Source organism: Podarcis melisellensis (genome assembly GCF_964234715.1).
Source record: "Podarcis melisellensis genome assembly, chromosome: 16".
Lineage (NCBI taxonomy): Eukaryota > Metazoa > Chordata > Lepidosauria > Squamata > Lacertidae > Podarcis > Podarcis melisellensis.
In genome coordinates, this window is record NC_138533.1 from 1,500,236 (window position 1) to 1,519,461 (window position 19,226).

Sequence of the window (19,226 nt, forward strand, 5' to 3'; positions counted from 1 at the left end):
TTCTCTGTGTTTGAACTGAGATGAGTGTACGGCATGCAAGGCATGTGCCACAGCATAGACTGCATTGTAGATGCTGTAGCTGTGGCCAGTCATGCTCACTTGAAAAATAGACCCCGGAAGAGTCTCCAGCTTCTCCTCCCCAGTGCAAATATTGCCATCCTGCATATTTTCCCCAGAGTCAGGGAAATGGCACTCAAATGCCTTTTCCCAGTATACCTTCATAAAGCCATCTTCTTTTTCCAAGATGGGATTTCTCGTCTGAAAAAATTCCTGGAATCCCAAGACCTCCTTTGAGTGAATTGTGAAGGAAAGAGCACCATGGAGGAAGTCAATGTCCTTATCTCTTTGAAAAGGAAGTGATGTGAAATCCATCTGGACTGTCATGATCCAAACTTTCCCTTTAGCCTTCATTGGTATACCTTCATATTCTGACATTTCAGGAAATGCTCTCAAAAGTGTCATGGAATCAATTTCACCACGAATGAGCAACACATTGACAGTACTTCTCATGGCAATATTAAATGTCTTGAGTCCATCTGTAACCATGTCTGTAACACTGCTAGAATATGTAATTGTGGGAAATCTTTCCATGAAATCAAAGCAGATTCCTCTCAGGATAAATTTTGGAACCACGCTCTGTATAAACCTGTCTCCATTCTCGTCATTCACAGTCAACAAACCAGTCCATGTCCACTTGAAATGTAGCAATAACTTGAGAATCCCTTCATACTGATGGTCTAGATTTGGGAACATTTGGTGGTAGAAAGCAGCTTCAGTTTTCATTTTCCCCACTGGAGCAGAGCCATAGATGAGCTAAATGAAAGGTAGGAAATGAGGAGATGAGATACTTTTTAAAAAGGGTGAGGTGGTTTACTTTTTAACTTGTATTGGCAGCAGTTAAAATCCAACCTAGATTTCAGATTTCTTGCGGTTGTTGTTGAGTGCTGACGACCTGGGAGTTTTTCAGGTTTTCCTCAAGCTTAAGAGAAAGTGTTGGAATTCAAAGGTATAAATATGCTGACCAATTCTCAAAACCAGAGCTTTCCGAACTTTTCATGTTGGTGACACACTTTTTAAGAGATGCATCATTTCATGACATAGTAATTCAATTTTACTAGCAAACCGGAGGTTAAACTAACCCTTTTCCAGCCCTGGGAGGAGTGTGGGGTGCATTTGTGTGACACAGCGACACACCAACATGTTGCGGCACACAGTTTGGAAAGCTCTGCTCTAAACCTAGCAAAGGAATTCACTTTGTCCTCACTTGTGAAACTATAGTGGCAGAAAGTATAAACGGAAAGAGGGTTGTGCCAGTCTACTCAAACAATTGCATGCATTTGCCTTTCGTGGTTGTGCCATGTCTTACATTCACTGGCATAGCAGGGCTTCCACCATATTCTGTTGTTGGATTAGAACTCCCATAATCTATGAGCACTGACCACGCTGTCTGGGGCTGATGAAAGTTGGATTTCAATCACATCTGAAGGACACCACACTGGCATATTTACTGTAGTCCCTCAGCCAGTTTACTTCAAGCATAGATCAGCACAATTAGACACAAATATTTATATTAAGATATCTGCCCAGCTCTTCACCATTTATTTCCATGGCAGTTATTATATATTAAGCAATAAGGGGAAAGAGCAAAGGGAAAACAAACGAAAAAGGATGAACACAGTGACAGTTGTAAAGGTACAGCTGATCATCAGAACTTGCAAAGTGCCATGCCTTTGCCTCAAAAGAAGACCCAATGGTCTGAGAAGTTTGACATCATGAGAGGTGCTCTGGGAGAATTTTACCTGTGGAATCTTGTAGATGCTCAGTATAGTTGCCATGTGGAGACAGACTTCAGAGTTAGAGCCTCCAATGACTGCTACGGGGTTATTCTGGAGGTCACACTTGTAGTTGGGGATGTATCTGCCATACGTAGAGAGGAGTTCCAAGGAGACACGATAGGTCCAGCTTGGACTGAACTGACTGTTATAGATGTGGAAGCCCAGGGTGAGGTTGGGTAAGATTTGGGGGTTTACATTGATCTCCTTTACAGCAAATACTAATGCCAGGATGTGTTGGTAGAGCTGTGTCATGATCCTGAAATGATAGTTATGTACATGCTGTGCCACAGTGCATTTCCTTCTGGATGGGACATCTGCTACACTTCAGCTGAGCTAATAATATTTTACAGATCAATCTTTCTCAGTCTAGGGAAATCTGGAGGGACTTTAGCACACACAGATTCCAGCCCTAAACTGGGGAACTAAGCCTTTAAAAAAAGAGAGTTTGACTTACACAATCCCTTTTGCTAAGGTTGCTTCCACTGGGATGCTAGGTCATTTGAAGGAAACCCAATGGAGTATGGAATAGCTCTCCACCTGCACCAACACTGCCATGCACCTGGAACATCTCCCCTTTGGGGGGCTTACCCTGGCCTTGTATGAGTCAGGTGAGCTAAAAATTAGCTGGAATAGGAGACACAGTACTATATCTCTGTCTGATCTGGGATGAGGGGTTTCAGCGGGCTGAGCCCAGGCTGATCCATCTTGCAGATCCTGGCTTTGAATAAGCTGCTGAGGAAAATAGGCTTGGGATGTTAGATTCATGGCTGCCACAACTAAAAAGACAAAGGGAAGGTGATGATTAATGTGGCTTAGCTACAGGTATGATGCAATTATTTGACAAAGGCCGGGGAAGTTGAGCTGCCATCCTTCTCCCATTCACTGGATCTAACACTGATCTATGGGCCTGGCTCTTCTAGGGAAAATATAATAAATATGTGATATCAGAGGATTTTAGAAAACAAATCTTACACAATGTCATCAAAGAGGTCACTAGAAGGACATTTTTTGAAGTCTATTGAGTTGAAGAATATGTAGATCTGAGACATAATACCAGCAATGATGAGATCTCCTGGCTGGTAGTACTTGTGAAGAATAGGAAGGGGATTACTGATGCTGCATTCAATATTAGGAATCTTGCATGTCACCCGAGGCAAAAGCACTGGCAGCCATAGTAAAAATCCAACCATCTTGCATGAAATAATTCTTCTTGTACATAAATTCTCCCACCTCCACATTCTCCTTTGCTGAGTCCTGTACTGCAGCCTGAGCAGCATGACTTAAGGAGCCACTAGGGGCTGATTTGTGGCTCAGATGGTGCAGGATAAAGTCTCTGTTATCTGACTGACCAAGCGCTGGATATCTCGTCATACCTTGGAAATGTGCAAGGGATATTAGTAGGATCCTCCTATTTTCGTTAATAATAATGCAGCTCATAGCCCCTTTGTGTGGGGAGAAGTGTCTTCTGTTCTTATGTTAATCATTACAAGGGCGATGATCACATTATTATGGTTTACAGACACATAGATGTGATTGCTGCAATCATCCAGTTTATGTCGTCACCTAGTTGTGTTATGGGAATTAATGGGCCCAGGTGATGCAATTTGTAGCAAGAAACTAGATGGATGTAACTATAGTAGTTAGGGGCAGATGATGTTTATATTCTCAACTATGCACTATCAGGGACCATTAAGCAAAAAACATGCTATATGCATTATACTTGAAAGTGCAGTTGGGCTGCTTGCTCTGTGCAGGTCTCAGAGGTCTATATGAATGGAGGGAATGAGGGTATTTTGTGGGTATTTTCCAGAGTTCAAAAGTAGCAGAAAAGTTTCAAAAGATTCCCTATTAATAAGATGATGTTTGAAATCCCCTTGAAAAAATATTGTGTGTGGAGGGAGTTTAATATCCTTGAGAACCAGCCCTAAGTTTGTATTCTCTGCAGTCCTGACTACTGTTCATTTGTAATGAGACACCTAGAGAGCAAGGATCAACTCAGCAACCCAGCAGACTCTCCACCTTTTCCCATGCCAGAGGTTGTCCACCTTATAAGGTCTGCCAGAGACTATTCATTGTCTGCCCAGTGATACACTGTAGAAACATCCAAGCTTACTTAAGAAGAGTTTGACTTCTTCAACCCCGGTCTGGTGGAGTGCTCTGTCACAAGAGATCAGGGGCTTGTGGGATTTGACATCTTTCCGCAGGGCCTGCAAGATGGAGTTGTTCCGCCAGGCCTTTGGTCAGGGCTCAGCCTGACTCCCCTTTTCTTTTTGTATAAGAACTAATATGAAAAAGGCCTCCCAGCATCCTCACAGGCCCATATAAGAACAGTGTAAACAGTTGGGTCTGATGAACATTTACTGTTCCCAACCCTAATCCTTCAGAAAGCCATCTAATTAGACTTTAATGTGATTTTGACCTGTTTTTAGGAGGTAATTTAATTATTGTTTGATTTTATACTAATGTTATATATCTGGTGTTAGCCGCCCTGAGCCTGACTTCGGCTGGGGAGGGCGGGATATAAATAAAAGTTGTTGTTGTTGTTGTTATTATTATTATTATTATTATTATTATTATTATTATTATTATTCAGGCCTTAAGGTCCTGAAACTTATAGACTGGTTAGCATAACATCTGTCCTGGGAAGACTTGTAGAAAGTAGGATCATTCAGTCAGTCATAATTTTATTTGTACGCTGCTCTCACAAAAAACAATCAGGCTCCAAGTGTCTTACAACAAAGAAAAGAGGAAGACATCTCAAAATGAACCAAGTCCAAAAGTTTACTCATGGCATTTCTAAAGTCACAGAATTTTAGTGGCTTCAATGATTCCTTCTTCTTAACTGCTCCTTGTTATTCAACTCAGGCCTCAGTATAATAATATAACATTTTGGGGAAAATATGCAGCCAAGTATCCCAAAGCTGGAGGCCAAGATGGAGAAGATCTTGACAGCCACCACGTATTTTCCTTTGGTGCTCAAGTACGTTGGGACAAAGGAAAGCCAAACGCTACAAAAGACCAACATGCTGAAGGTGATGAACTTGGCTTCATTAAAACTGTCAGGCAACTTCCGGGCTAGGAAGGCCATGATGAAGCTGAACATGGCCAGGAAGCCCATAAAGCCCAGAGCACAATAGAACATGAAGGATGATCCTTCATGACATTGCAATACAATCTCTTTGGTCACTGAATGCATGTCTAAATCTGGGAACGGAGGAGATATTGCCAGCCACACAATGCAAATGGCGACTTGTGTAAGGGAGCAGGAAAGAACAATGGAAATGGACAGTCTTCTTCCTGCCCACATCCTCATCCTGCTCCCTGGTTTGGTGGCCATGAAAGCCAGAACTACAATGGTGGTTTTGGCCAACACACAAGAAATTGCCACTGAAAAGATTATGCCAAATGCGGTTTGCTGAAGAAGACAGGTAAGACTTTCAGGCTGGCCAATGAATAGCAAAACACAAAGAAAGGAGAGAAGGAGGGAGAGAAGGAGAAGGTAGGTGAGGCTCTGGTTGTTGGCTTTGACGATGGGAGTGTCCCTGTGCATAATGAAGATTCCCATCACCAAAGCTGTGATGAAAGACAAGGAAAGAGCAGAACTGGTCAAAGTGATTCCCAAAGGTTCTTCATACGTTAGGAAGGTTATGTATTTTGGAATACATGAATCCTGGTCGTCATTTGGAAACTGATCTTCTGGACACTGGAAACAGTTATCTGTGTCTGGAAAAGAAAACATCAGGTCTGAAATAATCAAATCTAAATATGAGAAAGACCTGCATGAATACTGTCAGGTTAAAAATGGAAATATAAATATTTGCAAGATGTTGTTCTCACAGATGAGGAACCCAGCAGCACTGGGTGCTCAGTTATGGCAATGAATATGTCTTTCTCTACTACTGATTGTTGGGGAGGCGTGGAACAAACTACTTCTCCTCTTGGTCTGGGGAAGGGCAGCCTTGCCGTCTCCACTGACTGCTGAAGGATCAGCTGCAGGGACCACTGTTAACCCTTTCCCTGTCAGCAAGAACATTCTGCACCAACTGTACAAAGGCAGTTGACAGCACCAATTGTCAATTTCCTTTGTACTGCAGAGCTGCAAGAAAGCACACTTTGGCCCAATCAATCACACAGAAGATTTTGAGCTGCTGGTGCTGGGATGCTGCCGGGGAGATGGGGGAATTTGGCAGGCCCCTAGCTGGCTCCAGCCACCGGCCAGCAGCCAGGAGAACTCCAGTTCCCAGACCAGCATCAATCAGCGACACGAGCCTCCGAAACATTCAGAAGCTATGCACACTCTTATTAGCAGAGTGAAGAAATCCTCACAACAGAAGTGGCGGACAGAGACATGTGTAAGCATTATTTACAGGTATTTATTCAGCGTAGTTCAGGAACAAAGGAAAACATGTCTGCTACCCTTCGTGTCCAGCAAAACAGCAGCAAAGCAAAAGCAATATGCAAACAGAAGTTCCCAGCAGACTGTGCTGGAAATGCAAACAGGCATGTGACACACAACAGTCACGCCTGTTCCTTTTAAGGTAGAATGGAACTATATCCCAACAGCTGGGTCTGGGATGAGTACATGTTGCTTCCTGTTCTTTTGCATTTCACCTCAAGAGGCAATAGACTGAGAGGTGGGGCATAAGTCTTTAAAACGAATGAATGAGTTTGGTCTGTGTCACTTTGACATTACCTTTTGAAAAGTGTGGCATTCCATTGTTGATATTTTATTGTTAGATTGCTTTAAGATGTGTTACAGGAAACAATTCTTGAATGGAATTTATGTATCATGTGTGGTGTTTTCCAGGTGCAAAGATTCAGGATGTGGCAGAGAAATTGCCAGCCCACTCACCACAACCCTTTCCTTCTGATCCATGTGGGTACTCACAATACTGCCACAACAACCTTCAATGTATAGCAAGGGGCTGTGCGACTTGGGGCAGGAGGCTGAAGGGACTTGAGGCACAGGTGGTCTTTTCATAACTCCTTCCTGTTGAAGGTCATGGCCCAGGAAGAGAGAGGAAAATACTGGATGCATTTTCTGGATGCACACCACTGGCTGTGCAGGTGGTGTTATCAAGGAGGGTTTGGCTTCTTGGACTGGGCTATGCTGACTGCATGTCAGTTTGTCAGATTGCATCTTCATTCATATTAGCAGCTACCACCACCATTGTAGAATTGTGAACCACTCTATTGACACAAAAGAAATGACTCTCTCTATCCTGTTGCCAATATCCCTGATAAACTGTGTGCATGATATTTCTTACCCTTCTGGTTTGAGATCTTCCCTTCCGGACATGGAATGCAATCATAGCAGCAAAATGGCTTCCCTTCCTTCTTGGCCTTCTGATACCCCGGGTGACAATTGTCATTGCACACAGAAAGGGGTCGTGCCTGTCCATACATGAAAGAAAATAATGTTTTAATTTTTGCAAGTTTGTACCTCACTGGTTATTTTGAATCAAGGAGGATTTTGTTTCATTTTGCAATCTGGAGCAAGCCTCCCTTTTCTGCACCTACTAGAATATACTTGAATCAGATAAATGATCACTTGTCTGTGGACTTTTGCAGAACCCAGTTCATCCAAACTTACATTTGCAAAGGGTGCTCTAATAGACTTCTTGACCCTCCCTCCCTCCCTCCCTCCCTCCCTCCCTCCCTCCCTCCCTCCCTCCCTCCCTCCCTCCCTCTCTTTCTTTCTTTCTTTCTTTCTTTCTTTCTTTCTTTCTTTCTTTCTTTCTTTCTTTCTATTATAAATTTCTACCAGCTTGACATGCTTGCTTAAAACATTTGACCAAAGAAATTCAATCGAAGGTTCCCAGAGCGACCTGTGAACCACAGAATGTTTGACTATAGCACAACCTGAATGGCCTTTACCTGATTAAAGCTCTTGGGCCACACAATAGCATTCTCCGAAATGGTGAATGTTTCTTCCCGTGGTGCCATGGGGTCTATCTTTCCAACTCTGGCTCTCAGAAAGGACTGGTTTGGGAATGTCACCCAGTTGGTGATATCAAATCCTGTTTCTAACTCTCCATTTTTATTGAAGGAAATTGTTTCACCAGAACTGCTGTTAAATGAGGTGCTTCTTACAAAGTGGTTGAGCTAAATTTTGGAAGGAAATATAAGAACAAGAAGATTGGGGTGTTAAAGGATATGGGTAATGAATCTGTATTTTGGTGGAACCTCAGATATACCAGAGGATGGCCCACCTAGCCTAGCATCATGTTCTCACACTGACCAACCATGGAAAGCCTGGGAGGAAAATATTGTCCTCAGTGTGGTTCTCAACAGTTAGTATTCAGAGGCATACGGACTCCAACTGTGGAGGTAGAACATAGCCTTTATATCTAGCAGCATCTGGTAGCTCTTGAGTTCAACTTGCTCCTCAGGATTCAACTCATATGAATAAAGCATATTGTGAAGGGGGGATAGACCAGTAACTGTTTTGGAGCTGGCTCTTGAAGGCTGAGGAAAAGAATAAGTAAGGGGAGGGTGTACACATCCATCTCTAGGTCCTACTTAAAATAATGGGTGAACTATAAATAATCTCTGCACAGCATGAGTTTGACCAAACTGCGGGAGGCAGTGAAAGACAAGTGCCTGGCATACTCTGGTCCATGGGGTCACGAAGAGTCGGACATGACTAAATGACTAAACAACAACAAGGGAAAGGCAAACTTGGTGATAGAGCATGTTCTTTGCATGCAGCGCCTCCCAGGTCCAGTCTCTGACATCTTCAGGTAGGTCTGGCAATGTCCCAAGGAGCTGCCAGCCAGTGTAAACAAGACTGAGCTAGACAGACCAACAGTCTGATTCAATATAATTGGCCTTCCTCTGTTTATTCATGTTTGCTAGATAAACTTAACAAAATGGAATCTGTGAGAGGACTGAGAGCAAAACTGTGTGATGACACTTGGAGATGACAGAAATGTTGGAGGACAAGAAGCCAGGATTAGCCTAAATCCTTTCTTCCTGTGTGACACTTCTAATGAAAGTTATTACATAGACACACAACCATGCACACACGCTGGCTTCCATCAAGAAATGATCAAATTTCCTCTGAACCACTGCTAAAATCCTAGCACCTATTATTTACAGTTTTTAAAAGGAACGCAATGCCAAGTGATGCATTCAATTTCTTAAAGGATTTGGCTTTTAGATACAAAATAGCCTTATAGACAGCTTTATACGCTGTCTGGATTCCACTTTTTGTTCTCCCGGATATGGTGGTGTTTCCTGCATAAGTTTCCTCAAGACATTACCTTCCACAGCTGTTGACTCAGAAGCTTCATTCTTCCTTCATCCACCAATGCTCTGTGCTTGAACCTCGATGAATGCATGGCATGCAATGCATGTGCCACAGCAAAGACAGCAGTGTAAACACTGTAGCTGTGGCCTGTCATGCTCATTTCAAAAACAGAGGCAGGCAGAGTCTCCAGCTTCTCCTTCCCACTGCAGATCTCACCATCCCGCCTGTTGACCATAGGTCTTGGGAAAAAACATTCAAATGCTTCTTCCCAAAATACCTTGATAAAGCCATATTCTTTGTCTGAAGTAGGGTTTCTCATCTGGAGAAATTTCTGGAAAGCTGACACTTCCTTTGAGTGGACAGCAAAGACTATTGAACCATGGAATAAGCCTATGTCCCAAGTCCTTTGGAAGGGAACTGATGCGAAATCCATCTGAGCTGTCATAATCCAGACTTTATCTTTTCCTTTTACTGATGTGTCCTCAAGTTGTGAATACTCGTGAAACATTCTCAAAATTATAATGGTATCAATTTCCCCCTGAATGATCACTGCATCAGCAGTGCTTCTCTTGACAATATGGCTTGTTTCCATCCCTTCTGACACTATGACAGCAATGTCATTGGAGTTAGTCATTACTGGGAATCTTTCAATGAAATCAAAGCAAATCCCTCTCTTGACAAACTGGGGAAGTATGTTGCTTACAAATGTCTCTCCAATGGCATCGCTCACAGACAGCACCCCAACCCACATCCACCTGAAATGCAGCAGTAGTTGGAGAATCCCTTTATACTGATGAGCCACATCTGGGAACATCTGGTGGTAGAAAATGGTCTGGGTTGTCTGCTTGGTCACTGGAGCAGAGCCATATATGAGCTGAAGAAATGAAAGGAGGACAAAAGAGCAGGAAATTTCCAAAATTAAAGGGGGAGGGGATAATCTGTGTCGTTTCATTCTGTTGAAGTTGTATGCCAATCATTAAAGAAGATTTTAACCTTGATTAAGAAGTCTGCATTTATTGAATGCTGCTGAGAATTTCAAGTGTATGTGTTTATGAGGTACAAAGAGGCTGAGCATTCATATACACCAGGATTAGGACACCTCAGACCCTGCTTTGGACAGCGTGACCTGCCAACGCTCTCAAGCTAGCCCTGGAACAACCACCCCACTAGCTCTGCTACACACCTTCAACCGAGATTATGACATTTTATTTGTCTGGATGGAAGATTCAGAGGGGTGCCTGTAAAAAATGCACAAAGGTAACATTTACATTCATTGCACTACCACTTTTGCCTCTCACCCCCAACCATCAATTGCAAAGCTCTCTAAAGGTTGCTCAGGAGGGAATGTGGCCCTTGGGCTGGAAAATGTTCCCCATTTCTGCTACGCTTCCCCAGCTATGCTTGGAGAGAGTAGGGTCAAAAGCAATGCTTCATATTAGATCACAAAATAGAACCATATTAATTTAGTTTGACTTGATTTCATTTCCAAGCAAGGAGGAACATGGCCAAGGACTCAGGATATTTGAATACTTTAATTGCTTCTACTTGGTAAAATGAGGGTCTTTTTTTTGCAATCTTGTCTTGTTTAACTATCATTTCTATGCTATAAATGGTTCTAGTTGCTACTTTTAATGCCTTCTCATGCCTGTGGTTTATTTGTTTTGGGTTTATTTTATGTCTGGATTTGTCTGACAGTGATCTTTAAGTGTATATACGTTATTTATAATGTCATCAGATCTTGTCTGAAAACATTGCAGTTTGCAGAATCCCTTATTTTTAAAAAAATATTTTAATAAAACTATTCTTAAAAATTTGTTCTCTCATTCTTGCCTTTACTCTCCCATTCTGAAAAAGTGTTGAAGGATACCTTCCTCAAAAACATCAGACCTTCATTTCCCATGTGAACTTCACCTCCATAATATGAAGGTGTACAAGATAAGGAAAGAGAACTTTGTACTTCTTTGTACATTCACAAACATTGCTGCTTATTTACAGTTTTTCCCTGGAGAAAACCTACAGTTCCTTCCATTTCCCTCCTCTGAGTTTGAAATATACAAGGCAAAGAGGAAATGTAAGTCCTTAAGACAGGTTTCTTGGAACTGACATATATAGCTAACTTATAAGTTAAGTAGTGGAGCTTTCCCAGGAGGAGTGGACCTCTTCAGACTCAATGTCTGTGAGAACATCAGGCTGATCTTTTCCCCTTTTACATTTAAACATTTAATTCCCTTCTCTACTGATCGCTCAACACATTAAAATAATCTGTATTCTGAAGACAAGGATATATTCAGTACTAAATTTTTCTGAATGTACAAACTGACCTTGAAAACCACCTAAAAATACTTCGAATCACCAAAACACAAGTGAAAATTACTTGTTATGATCCCATGCTCTAGTGCCTGCCATACCTGTGGGATTTTGTAGATGCGCAGGATATCTGCCATGTGGAGAGAAACTTCAGAAATGGGCCCCCCAATGACAGCTACTGGATTGTTGACATTATCACATTTGTAGTTAGGGATGAATCTGCCCTGGGTGGAGAAGACCTCCATTGAGGCCTGATAGGTCCATCTTGGATTGAAATAACTATTGTAGATATGGAAGCCGAGGGTGAGATTAGGCAAAATCTTGGGATTTTCATTGATCTCCTTTACAGCAAATATCAGTGCCAGGACATGCTGGTAGATCTGTAGCATGACCCTGAAATGAGAGGATTGGAGGATTTACAAATTATTTCCATCCCAAGGATGAAGAAACGTTGTCATGCACAGTTGGCTTTTTGTCACATGGGCTCAGCCACCCAATACTATTTTGAGAGAACCTGTTTGCAAAGTTCTCATTGAAAGTCGCCTGCCCCCATCATATTTTGGAGATTCAAATTTCTTAGCGTTGGTTTTCAGAATGGCACCGGTGGATTCAGAATTTGACATTGTCTCATTTCTAAAAACATATCCATGCACACCAATTGCACCTTATAAAATGAGAATGAGCAGAATCCCTGAACTATCAGAAATAATTAAAAATGGACCATTTTTAACCATACCTCACCTTCCATTTAAGAACAGTGGCCTAGTTTTGATGGCTACAATAGTGAACTTTGCGCTACCTTATTTCCTTGTAAACCACTTAGAGGTACTATTTCTATATTTCTATATAATTTTTCTGTGATCTTAGGGTTGGAGGTTGCCATTAAAATCAAAATACAAAATTTAGCTAAGTTTCAGAGAAAGTTCTGGGGAGATTAATTGGGATCTTATGTCCTTATTTTTTTGGGGGGGGTGTTAAACATCAGGAGAGAACATGGGCTAATGTTTCATCTGAGCTGCTTCTCCTTGAAAAATAATATGAGTTTTATGACTCAATAATTTAGCTAGTTTACTAGTAAGGGTAGCATCTCCCCTTTTTAAATAATTCTGCTTCCAAATATCGATGATATTTTGGACTGTGGCTATTTATAACCTATAGAAACTGGTTGTTGGATAGCAAACTATTTTTAAGGCAAATTTTAATGCATTGAATGCCAATTATTTCAATATTTTGTGTCCAAGAAAATCAGGGGCAGGTGGAAGTTAAGATCACCACTGGATGGGACTTCCAGAGGCGGCGCGAAGGGTAATGGCTGCCCTTTCCTAACCGGGAAGGGAGCTCCGCAACCCAAATCCCATTTGCAAACTAGAAACACATACCAAACACACAGGGCAACCTATTCTATTGGCAATAATACAAGGCGTCTTTCAAGATTAATTTCAGTGGAGCAAGGGGGGAACCCTGTGGGCCCCAGGGAAGATCTCTGGGGGTGCATGCATACCCCCCAGGTGCCACGTTGGTGATCCGTATAATGGAAAGTTTGAAAATCTTACAAAGTTCCATCAAAGAGCTCCATTGAGGGACATTCTATGAACGTTATTGGTTTGGAAAACATGTACATCATAGACACGATGCCAGCAATGGTGAGATCTCCTGGATGGTGGAACTTATGAAGAATAGGAAGAGGGTCACTGGTGCCACATTTGACGTCTGGAATCTTGCACACTACCTGAGGCAAAAACACTAGTACTAATACTAGAAATGCCACTAACTTGCAAGAAAAAAATTCTTCTCCACACCCATTCATACTCATTATCTTCAAGCATGGCTTGAATGGACACACAATTGGTCGATACACAGCTCAAACTGCAGAAGATAAAGTATCAGTGATCAAACTGACAAGAGCCCTGACTGTCTCTAGCCCCAGGATGGAATGATAGAAGGTTTATTGACAGCAAACTTCCTTCTTCTGTGCATGGTTTTGCTGGGGATTAGTACTGAAGCTCCCTTGGGACTTTGTGGAAAAGTAGGAGTCATCATGTTTAATTTGATAGTTAGGAAGAACAATAATGGCCTATTTAGAATCACAGATTCTGTGAGACGCTGAGGACAACATGTTTATCTGATCTCAGCAGGTCTTCTGTGGTCTTCATCACGTGGACAGCAAGAGAGGCATCAGCTTGCAATAACCAAGAGCAACTGAAAAAAAACCCAGAAAACAAGTGAGCTTGGAATAAGACTAATCAACCACAAATGACTTGTTTGCAAAGTCTACATAAAAAAGTCTCATATTTAGAAGTTTTTAAAGAATGAAATACTTTTGAAAATCCAGGTGAAAACTTCAGTGGCCATTGAGTAAGCAGTATGGTTAGATAAGAGTTAAATATCCTAGTAAGAAACACACAGGGTTGCATCCAAAGTTAGTAATGCTTAGAGCAGACCCATTTACATTAATGGAATAACTAATTTAGGTCCATGAATTCAATGGGTCTACTCTGAGTATGACTAATGTTGGATACAACCCATTGTATCAGGCACCAGTAACATGTAGTCAATTCACTAGATTTGCAGTCTGGAGAATGATCAAGATGTGCATCTACTGAACATACCGATAGATCCACCATCCTGCTGAATCACGCAACGAGAGCATTAATATCATATTTCATGGTGCTGCTGTCGAGAGAATAGCATGTAGATGCAACATAACTGTCAGCAGAGATAGCCAGTTTGGGGTTTAGGAAGACCTTGATCTTTATGCTGTGGCTACTGGCAGGTGATCAAAAGTAGAGGGAATGTGCAACTTCTGAGAAGAAATGAAAACCAATAGAGACAACAGATACAGATGTGAAATGGAGCTCACAGACAAATTTCAGTGCGGTGGCTGTAATCTCCAGACTGTTAAATGGGCTGATTTGTTCTCTAGCACATCTCAGTTCTGTTACGTCCTGCTCACTCTCACAACTAGAGATGCAGAAGCCTATACTTGTATAGGTTTCAAAAGAGTGAGCAAAAGAAAAACACCTTAAAAATGAGACCTTAAGGAGAGGGAAGTAGTATAAAATAGATTTACAAGATCTGTATTTTTATGTGGCATTAAAAGCTACCACCTGACTCACTTTTTTATACCTACAATACTTCAAAATCGAAATGTGAACCATAGACACATAGAACTGTTGGAAGGGGCCCTGAGGATCATCTAGTCCAACCCCCTGCAAGACAGGAATATGCAGCTGTCCCATATTGGGGTCATTCCTGCAACCTTGGCATTATCAGTGCCACACTCTAACCAACTGAGCTATCCAGGTCCACAGTCATGCAGTTAACTAGAATATGGAAAAAGTCATCCAAGCACCTGACCCATTTATATGTTAGGATATTTCCGTTCCACCTTAAGAGAGAGCAGGCTTGTGAGTCACAGAGTCTGCGTATTTCCTGTTTCTCAGGATGTTTATGTTTGCTATTGCTTTCGTTTTCTCTCTCTGCGCCAGAACACGCTAGCAGTCGGTCATGTTTTTCTTTGTTCTGACCAACGCTGAATAAACATTCTAAATGATACCCTCCTGAGTGCAACTTTTGCTGTGTGAATTCTGCTGACAGAGTGTGCACCAGCCCAGGAATGTGGCAATCTATTTCTGAGGCTTGGTGCCGCTAATTGCTGATACTGTGTGACTACAGAGATCGATGGATCGTCCGGAGACGACGTGGAGGCAGTGATGGCCTTTGTCTCCCTGGCAGTATCCCAACATTATATACTTGTTGCTTTGGTAGCCCACCTTTCCTCCCAGGAATTCCAGGTAGCATATGTGTTCTGTGTACCTTCCCCATGTTTTATTCTCACAACCAGGGATTTTTTTTACAGCTGGAACTCAGTTCCAGCACCTCTCAGGTGGGTGTCATTGCCATTATAAGTTGTTGAACCAATTACAGCTGGTGAAAGGCACTTCTAGCCTCTGACACTACCTGAGACTTCAGGAAAGTGCAAATTAGGTGCACTGGGCTTTCAACGTAAACCAAATCAAATTCCTCCCTCTCCCAAGCAGGAATGTCACTGACCCAATCAATTTGTATCATAGAAGCAGAGAGAGAGAAAACACTTCAGTGTGTATATACATTTATTCCTGATTGCGGAGTTTAACAAATGCAAACATATGGGGGAGAAAATAATTACTGTATTAAAATGACAGAAGATCTTTCAGCACTGCAGTTTGCTCAATTTTATTCTCTTGCCACACAGGTCTCCTTTTTAAATACTCATCTATTTAGCACAACACATCTTCAGTGTGGCCACAACTCATGCAACAGCAATGCAGAAATCCTTTTCAGTTGAAATGTGATGTGATGACTCCCAAATAAATTCACTCAAACATGTTTCTTGCAGCAATGTGAAGTCCCTGTGTTTCCTCCTGACCAAGGGATGAGGGCCACAGAATATTAGATGCATCCATTTAGATTCAGGTAGGTAGCCATAAATAAAATAAAATAAAATAAAATAAAATAAAATAAAATAAAATAAAATAAAATAAAATAAAATAATAAAATAAAATAAAATAAAATAAAATAAAATAAAATAGAGAATTGTCCGGTTGCACCTTAGAGACCAACTAAGTTTGTTTTGGGAATAAGCTTGTACCCAGAACAAACTTAGTTGGTCTCGAAGGTGCTACTGAACAATTTTCTTGTTTTATTTATTTATTTATTCAGATTCCTCAATGCTTTCTTCTTCTCACCTGCTGCTTGCTGTTCAGTTCAGGCCTAAGCACAATAATGTAGCATTTTGGGAAGAATATACACCCCAGTAAGCCAGCACTGGAAGCTAAGATGGAGAAGATCTCCACAGCCACCATGTATTTCCCTTTTGTGCTCAGATAGGTGGGAACAAAGGACATCCAAACACTACAAAAGACCAGAATGCTGAAGGTGATGAATTTGGCTTCATTAAAACTGTCAGGCAACTTCCTGGCTAAGAAAGCTACAGTGAAGCTGACAATAGCTAGTACACCCATGTAGCCTAAGACACAGTAGAACATGGTGACTGAGCCATCATTACATTCCAGAAGGATTTCTTTAGTCATTGAGTGCATGTCTAAATCTGGGAATGGGGGAGAAGTTGTCAGCCACACACCACAAAGAGTGGCTTGAATAAAAGAGCAGGAAGAAACAATGGAGAGAGACTGTCTTTTCCCCACCCATTTCCTCGTGGGTTTGGTGACCGTGAAAGCAAGAACCACGATGGTTGTCTTGGCCAGCACGCAAGAAACTGCCACTGAAAAGATGATGCCAAAAGCAGTTTGTCGAAGGAGACAGGTCACCTTGTCAGGCTGGCCGATGAAGAGCAGTGAGCAAAGGAAGGAGAGGGAGATGGAGATGAGGAGGGAGAAGGTGAGGCTCCGGTTGTTGGCTTTGACGATGGGAGTGTCCCAGTGTTTAATGAAGATGCAAAGCACCAAAGCTGTGATGAAGGAAAACGAAAGAGCCAAAGTGGCCAGACTGATCCCCAAAGGCTCTGTATAAGTCAAGAAACTGATGCATTTTGGAATGCACGAATCCTGTTCAAGGTTTGGATAATGATCTTGTGGACATGGAAAGCAGTCGTCCATATCTGAAAAAGAAAAGTTTGGTTCCTGTACATGGCAGCATGATGTGCATTGCACTAAAATTATCAAGCCCAGCATTACAACAATATGAATGAGACTTTACAGGTTCAAATCTGGCAAAGAATTAAGTGGTCTCCTCATGCAATTTGTAAGATACCAAACTATGGGATGTTCCTGTTGCACCACGAAGCTTTGCTTCTCAAACGTAGAAAATAGTCCTCTGTGTCCTGTCATGTGAACTGTGGCTCCAGTGTCTAGGACAAAGAAGTTTCCCACCTCTGGTGTGGCTTTTAGCGACATCAAAGCTTTTGCAGTCTTTGCCTTTGGCTTGGTGTGACTTTTGTCTGACGCCTCAGACTTTGCGGAGCTCGCCTTGGCTCCTCTTTTCTGACGTGGCTTCTTGCAGTACCGCTGAAGATGCCCAGTTTGGTCACAATTGTAACATCGGACAACGTTCAAAGCTACAGCATTTTCTCCAGTAGCAACAGCAGTAGGGGCGTTAGAACTCCGTTCTTGGCTCCCCCTGTCCTTGACTTCCAGGGCGGAAAGTCTGTCATGTTCATTCAGCACGATGGCAAAGACCCTGTCCGACGTGAGATCCGCTGCTGGGAGAGACCCCAGCTGACTGGCAACTGTTTTGTAAGTCCGATTCAGACTGTTGATCACCATGAAGCAAAACACTTCCTCCTGCAGACGGAAATTGCGTTCCACCATCTGTTGACGCAGAAATTTCATTTCCGTCAGGTGCGCTTGAACATCTCCATCAGGCGCAAGCCTCAGGTTGGTCAGCTTCTCAAAACACAGCAACGCTGAAGAACCTGCATCTCTCTGATGTGTCCTTCTCAGCGTGTCCCAAACATCTCTCGCGTGCAGTAAATCTTGTATGTGGATAAGCTCAGAGTCTGACACGCACAGAATTATAGCAGTTCTGGCCTTCACATCCTGTGACTCCCAAGCACGCGTTGGTGCTGCTGGAATGGGGTTTTCAATCACCCCAAACAGTCTCTGATTCTGCAGCAGGGCCTTCATCTTACTAGACCAGGACGCATAATTGTCACTGGTCAGAAGGGGCGGAGAAGGCAAAGCTCCCTTCTTTGCATCCATCTTGAGTCCTTGCATTGACTCTCAAACACAAGCCTCTAAAATCCAATAGCTGGCTTGTTTACACTCTGTGCCACCTGGCAGCTCTGAACGCTAGCTGCTTCGGAAAGTCCCTTTCCAACAGTTCGTTTGATTGGGCCTAAGACATAACAAAAACTTTGTTTTTGCCTCTCCGAGGCAAAAGCCTGACTTGTCCAGCCCTCTCGTGAAACTGGCCTTCGTTGCTAAGCAACAGCATTCCTTTTCCTTGAACAGGAAAAACCACAGGAATGTTTGGAATGCGGTTTCTCTTTTGACTGGAGCTGTTTTTCCCATCTACTGCTCCCCGTGAAGCAGAGAATAACTCAATCTGCATTCACTCCTTTAAGCCCGAAAAACTCATACCTGGGCTCCGTTGCTTGGCTTTCAGATTCTTCTGGTCAGCTGCTGGCTGCAGAGAATCAGCCTTCTCACCTCAGGCTTCCATGGAGGCCAACTTCTTGATGCAGAGGTCGATGAAAACAGCAACCATCCTCTGCTACCACTGTTGGAAATTCTAGCCCGTCCTGAGGTATGTGCCTATCTGTTCAGGCACCGGCTGAATTCCTTAGACCTCCCTCCGGCGACTCCCGGCAGGATAAAACATACGCGAGGTCCGTTCCGGCGATTTTCCTCAGGCTGTGAGGAAAACACACCAACTGCTCCTCTCTCCCCTCTTGTTCCCTGCATATCCCCAGGGAGGGGAATCAGACACAGACTGAAAACGTATCTACATGTCTTTATTTGTGTCTTTTAGCAGTCATACAGTAAACATGTCTGCTCTCTTCAACAGACAGAGAGAAACTCCACCCATGTCCTTCCAGCACAGGTCATATAACAAACCCACTGAGCTAACATCCGGTGCTCAGTACAGATTGGACTGCCCCTTTGTTCCCATGGCAACAGTCACAAACTTCCTGTTTGGCTTTCCAGCCACAAGCAGCAGTCTTGGCTGCTATAGTCTTTGCTTGCTGCCGCATTGCTGCTTTAGAATAACATACTCCCCCTAAAGTATCAATGCGTGCTGCGAGCAAAGCGTCATCCAGAGAAGAAAACAAACAGTTGTTATACTTATAACATTCCCCTGTTGTTTCAGTTCCACCCTTGGAACTACCCGCC

General features: G+C 42.6%; 1 protein-coding gene across 1 annotated transcript in view; it reads right to left on the minus strand.

The window, feature by feature from the left end:
* Window positions 1–4,656: 4,656 nt before the first annotated feature.
* The window catches only part of LOC309358881 (vomeronasal type-2 receptor 26-like), a gene marked incomplete at both ends in the record, with an annotated part of 34,691 nt that continues 20,121 nt past the window's right edge, over window positions 4,657–19,226 (minus strand). The window contains 5 exons of the mRNA XM_081892149.1: window positions 4,657–5,558; window positions 7,103–7,229; window positions 7,713–7,940; window positions 11,496–11,787; window positions 12,948–13,123. Coding sequence (XP_081748275.1) covers window positions 4,657–5,558; window positions 7,103–7,229; window positions 7,713–7,940; window positions 11,496–11,787; window positions 12,948–13,123 — 1,725 coding nt within the window. The remainder of the gene's footprint in view (window positions 5,559–7,102; window positions 7,230–7,712; window positions 7,941–11,495; window positions 11,788–12,947; window positions 13,124–19,226) is intronic.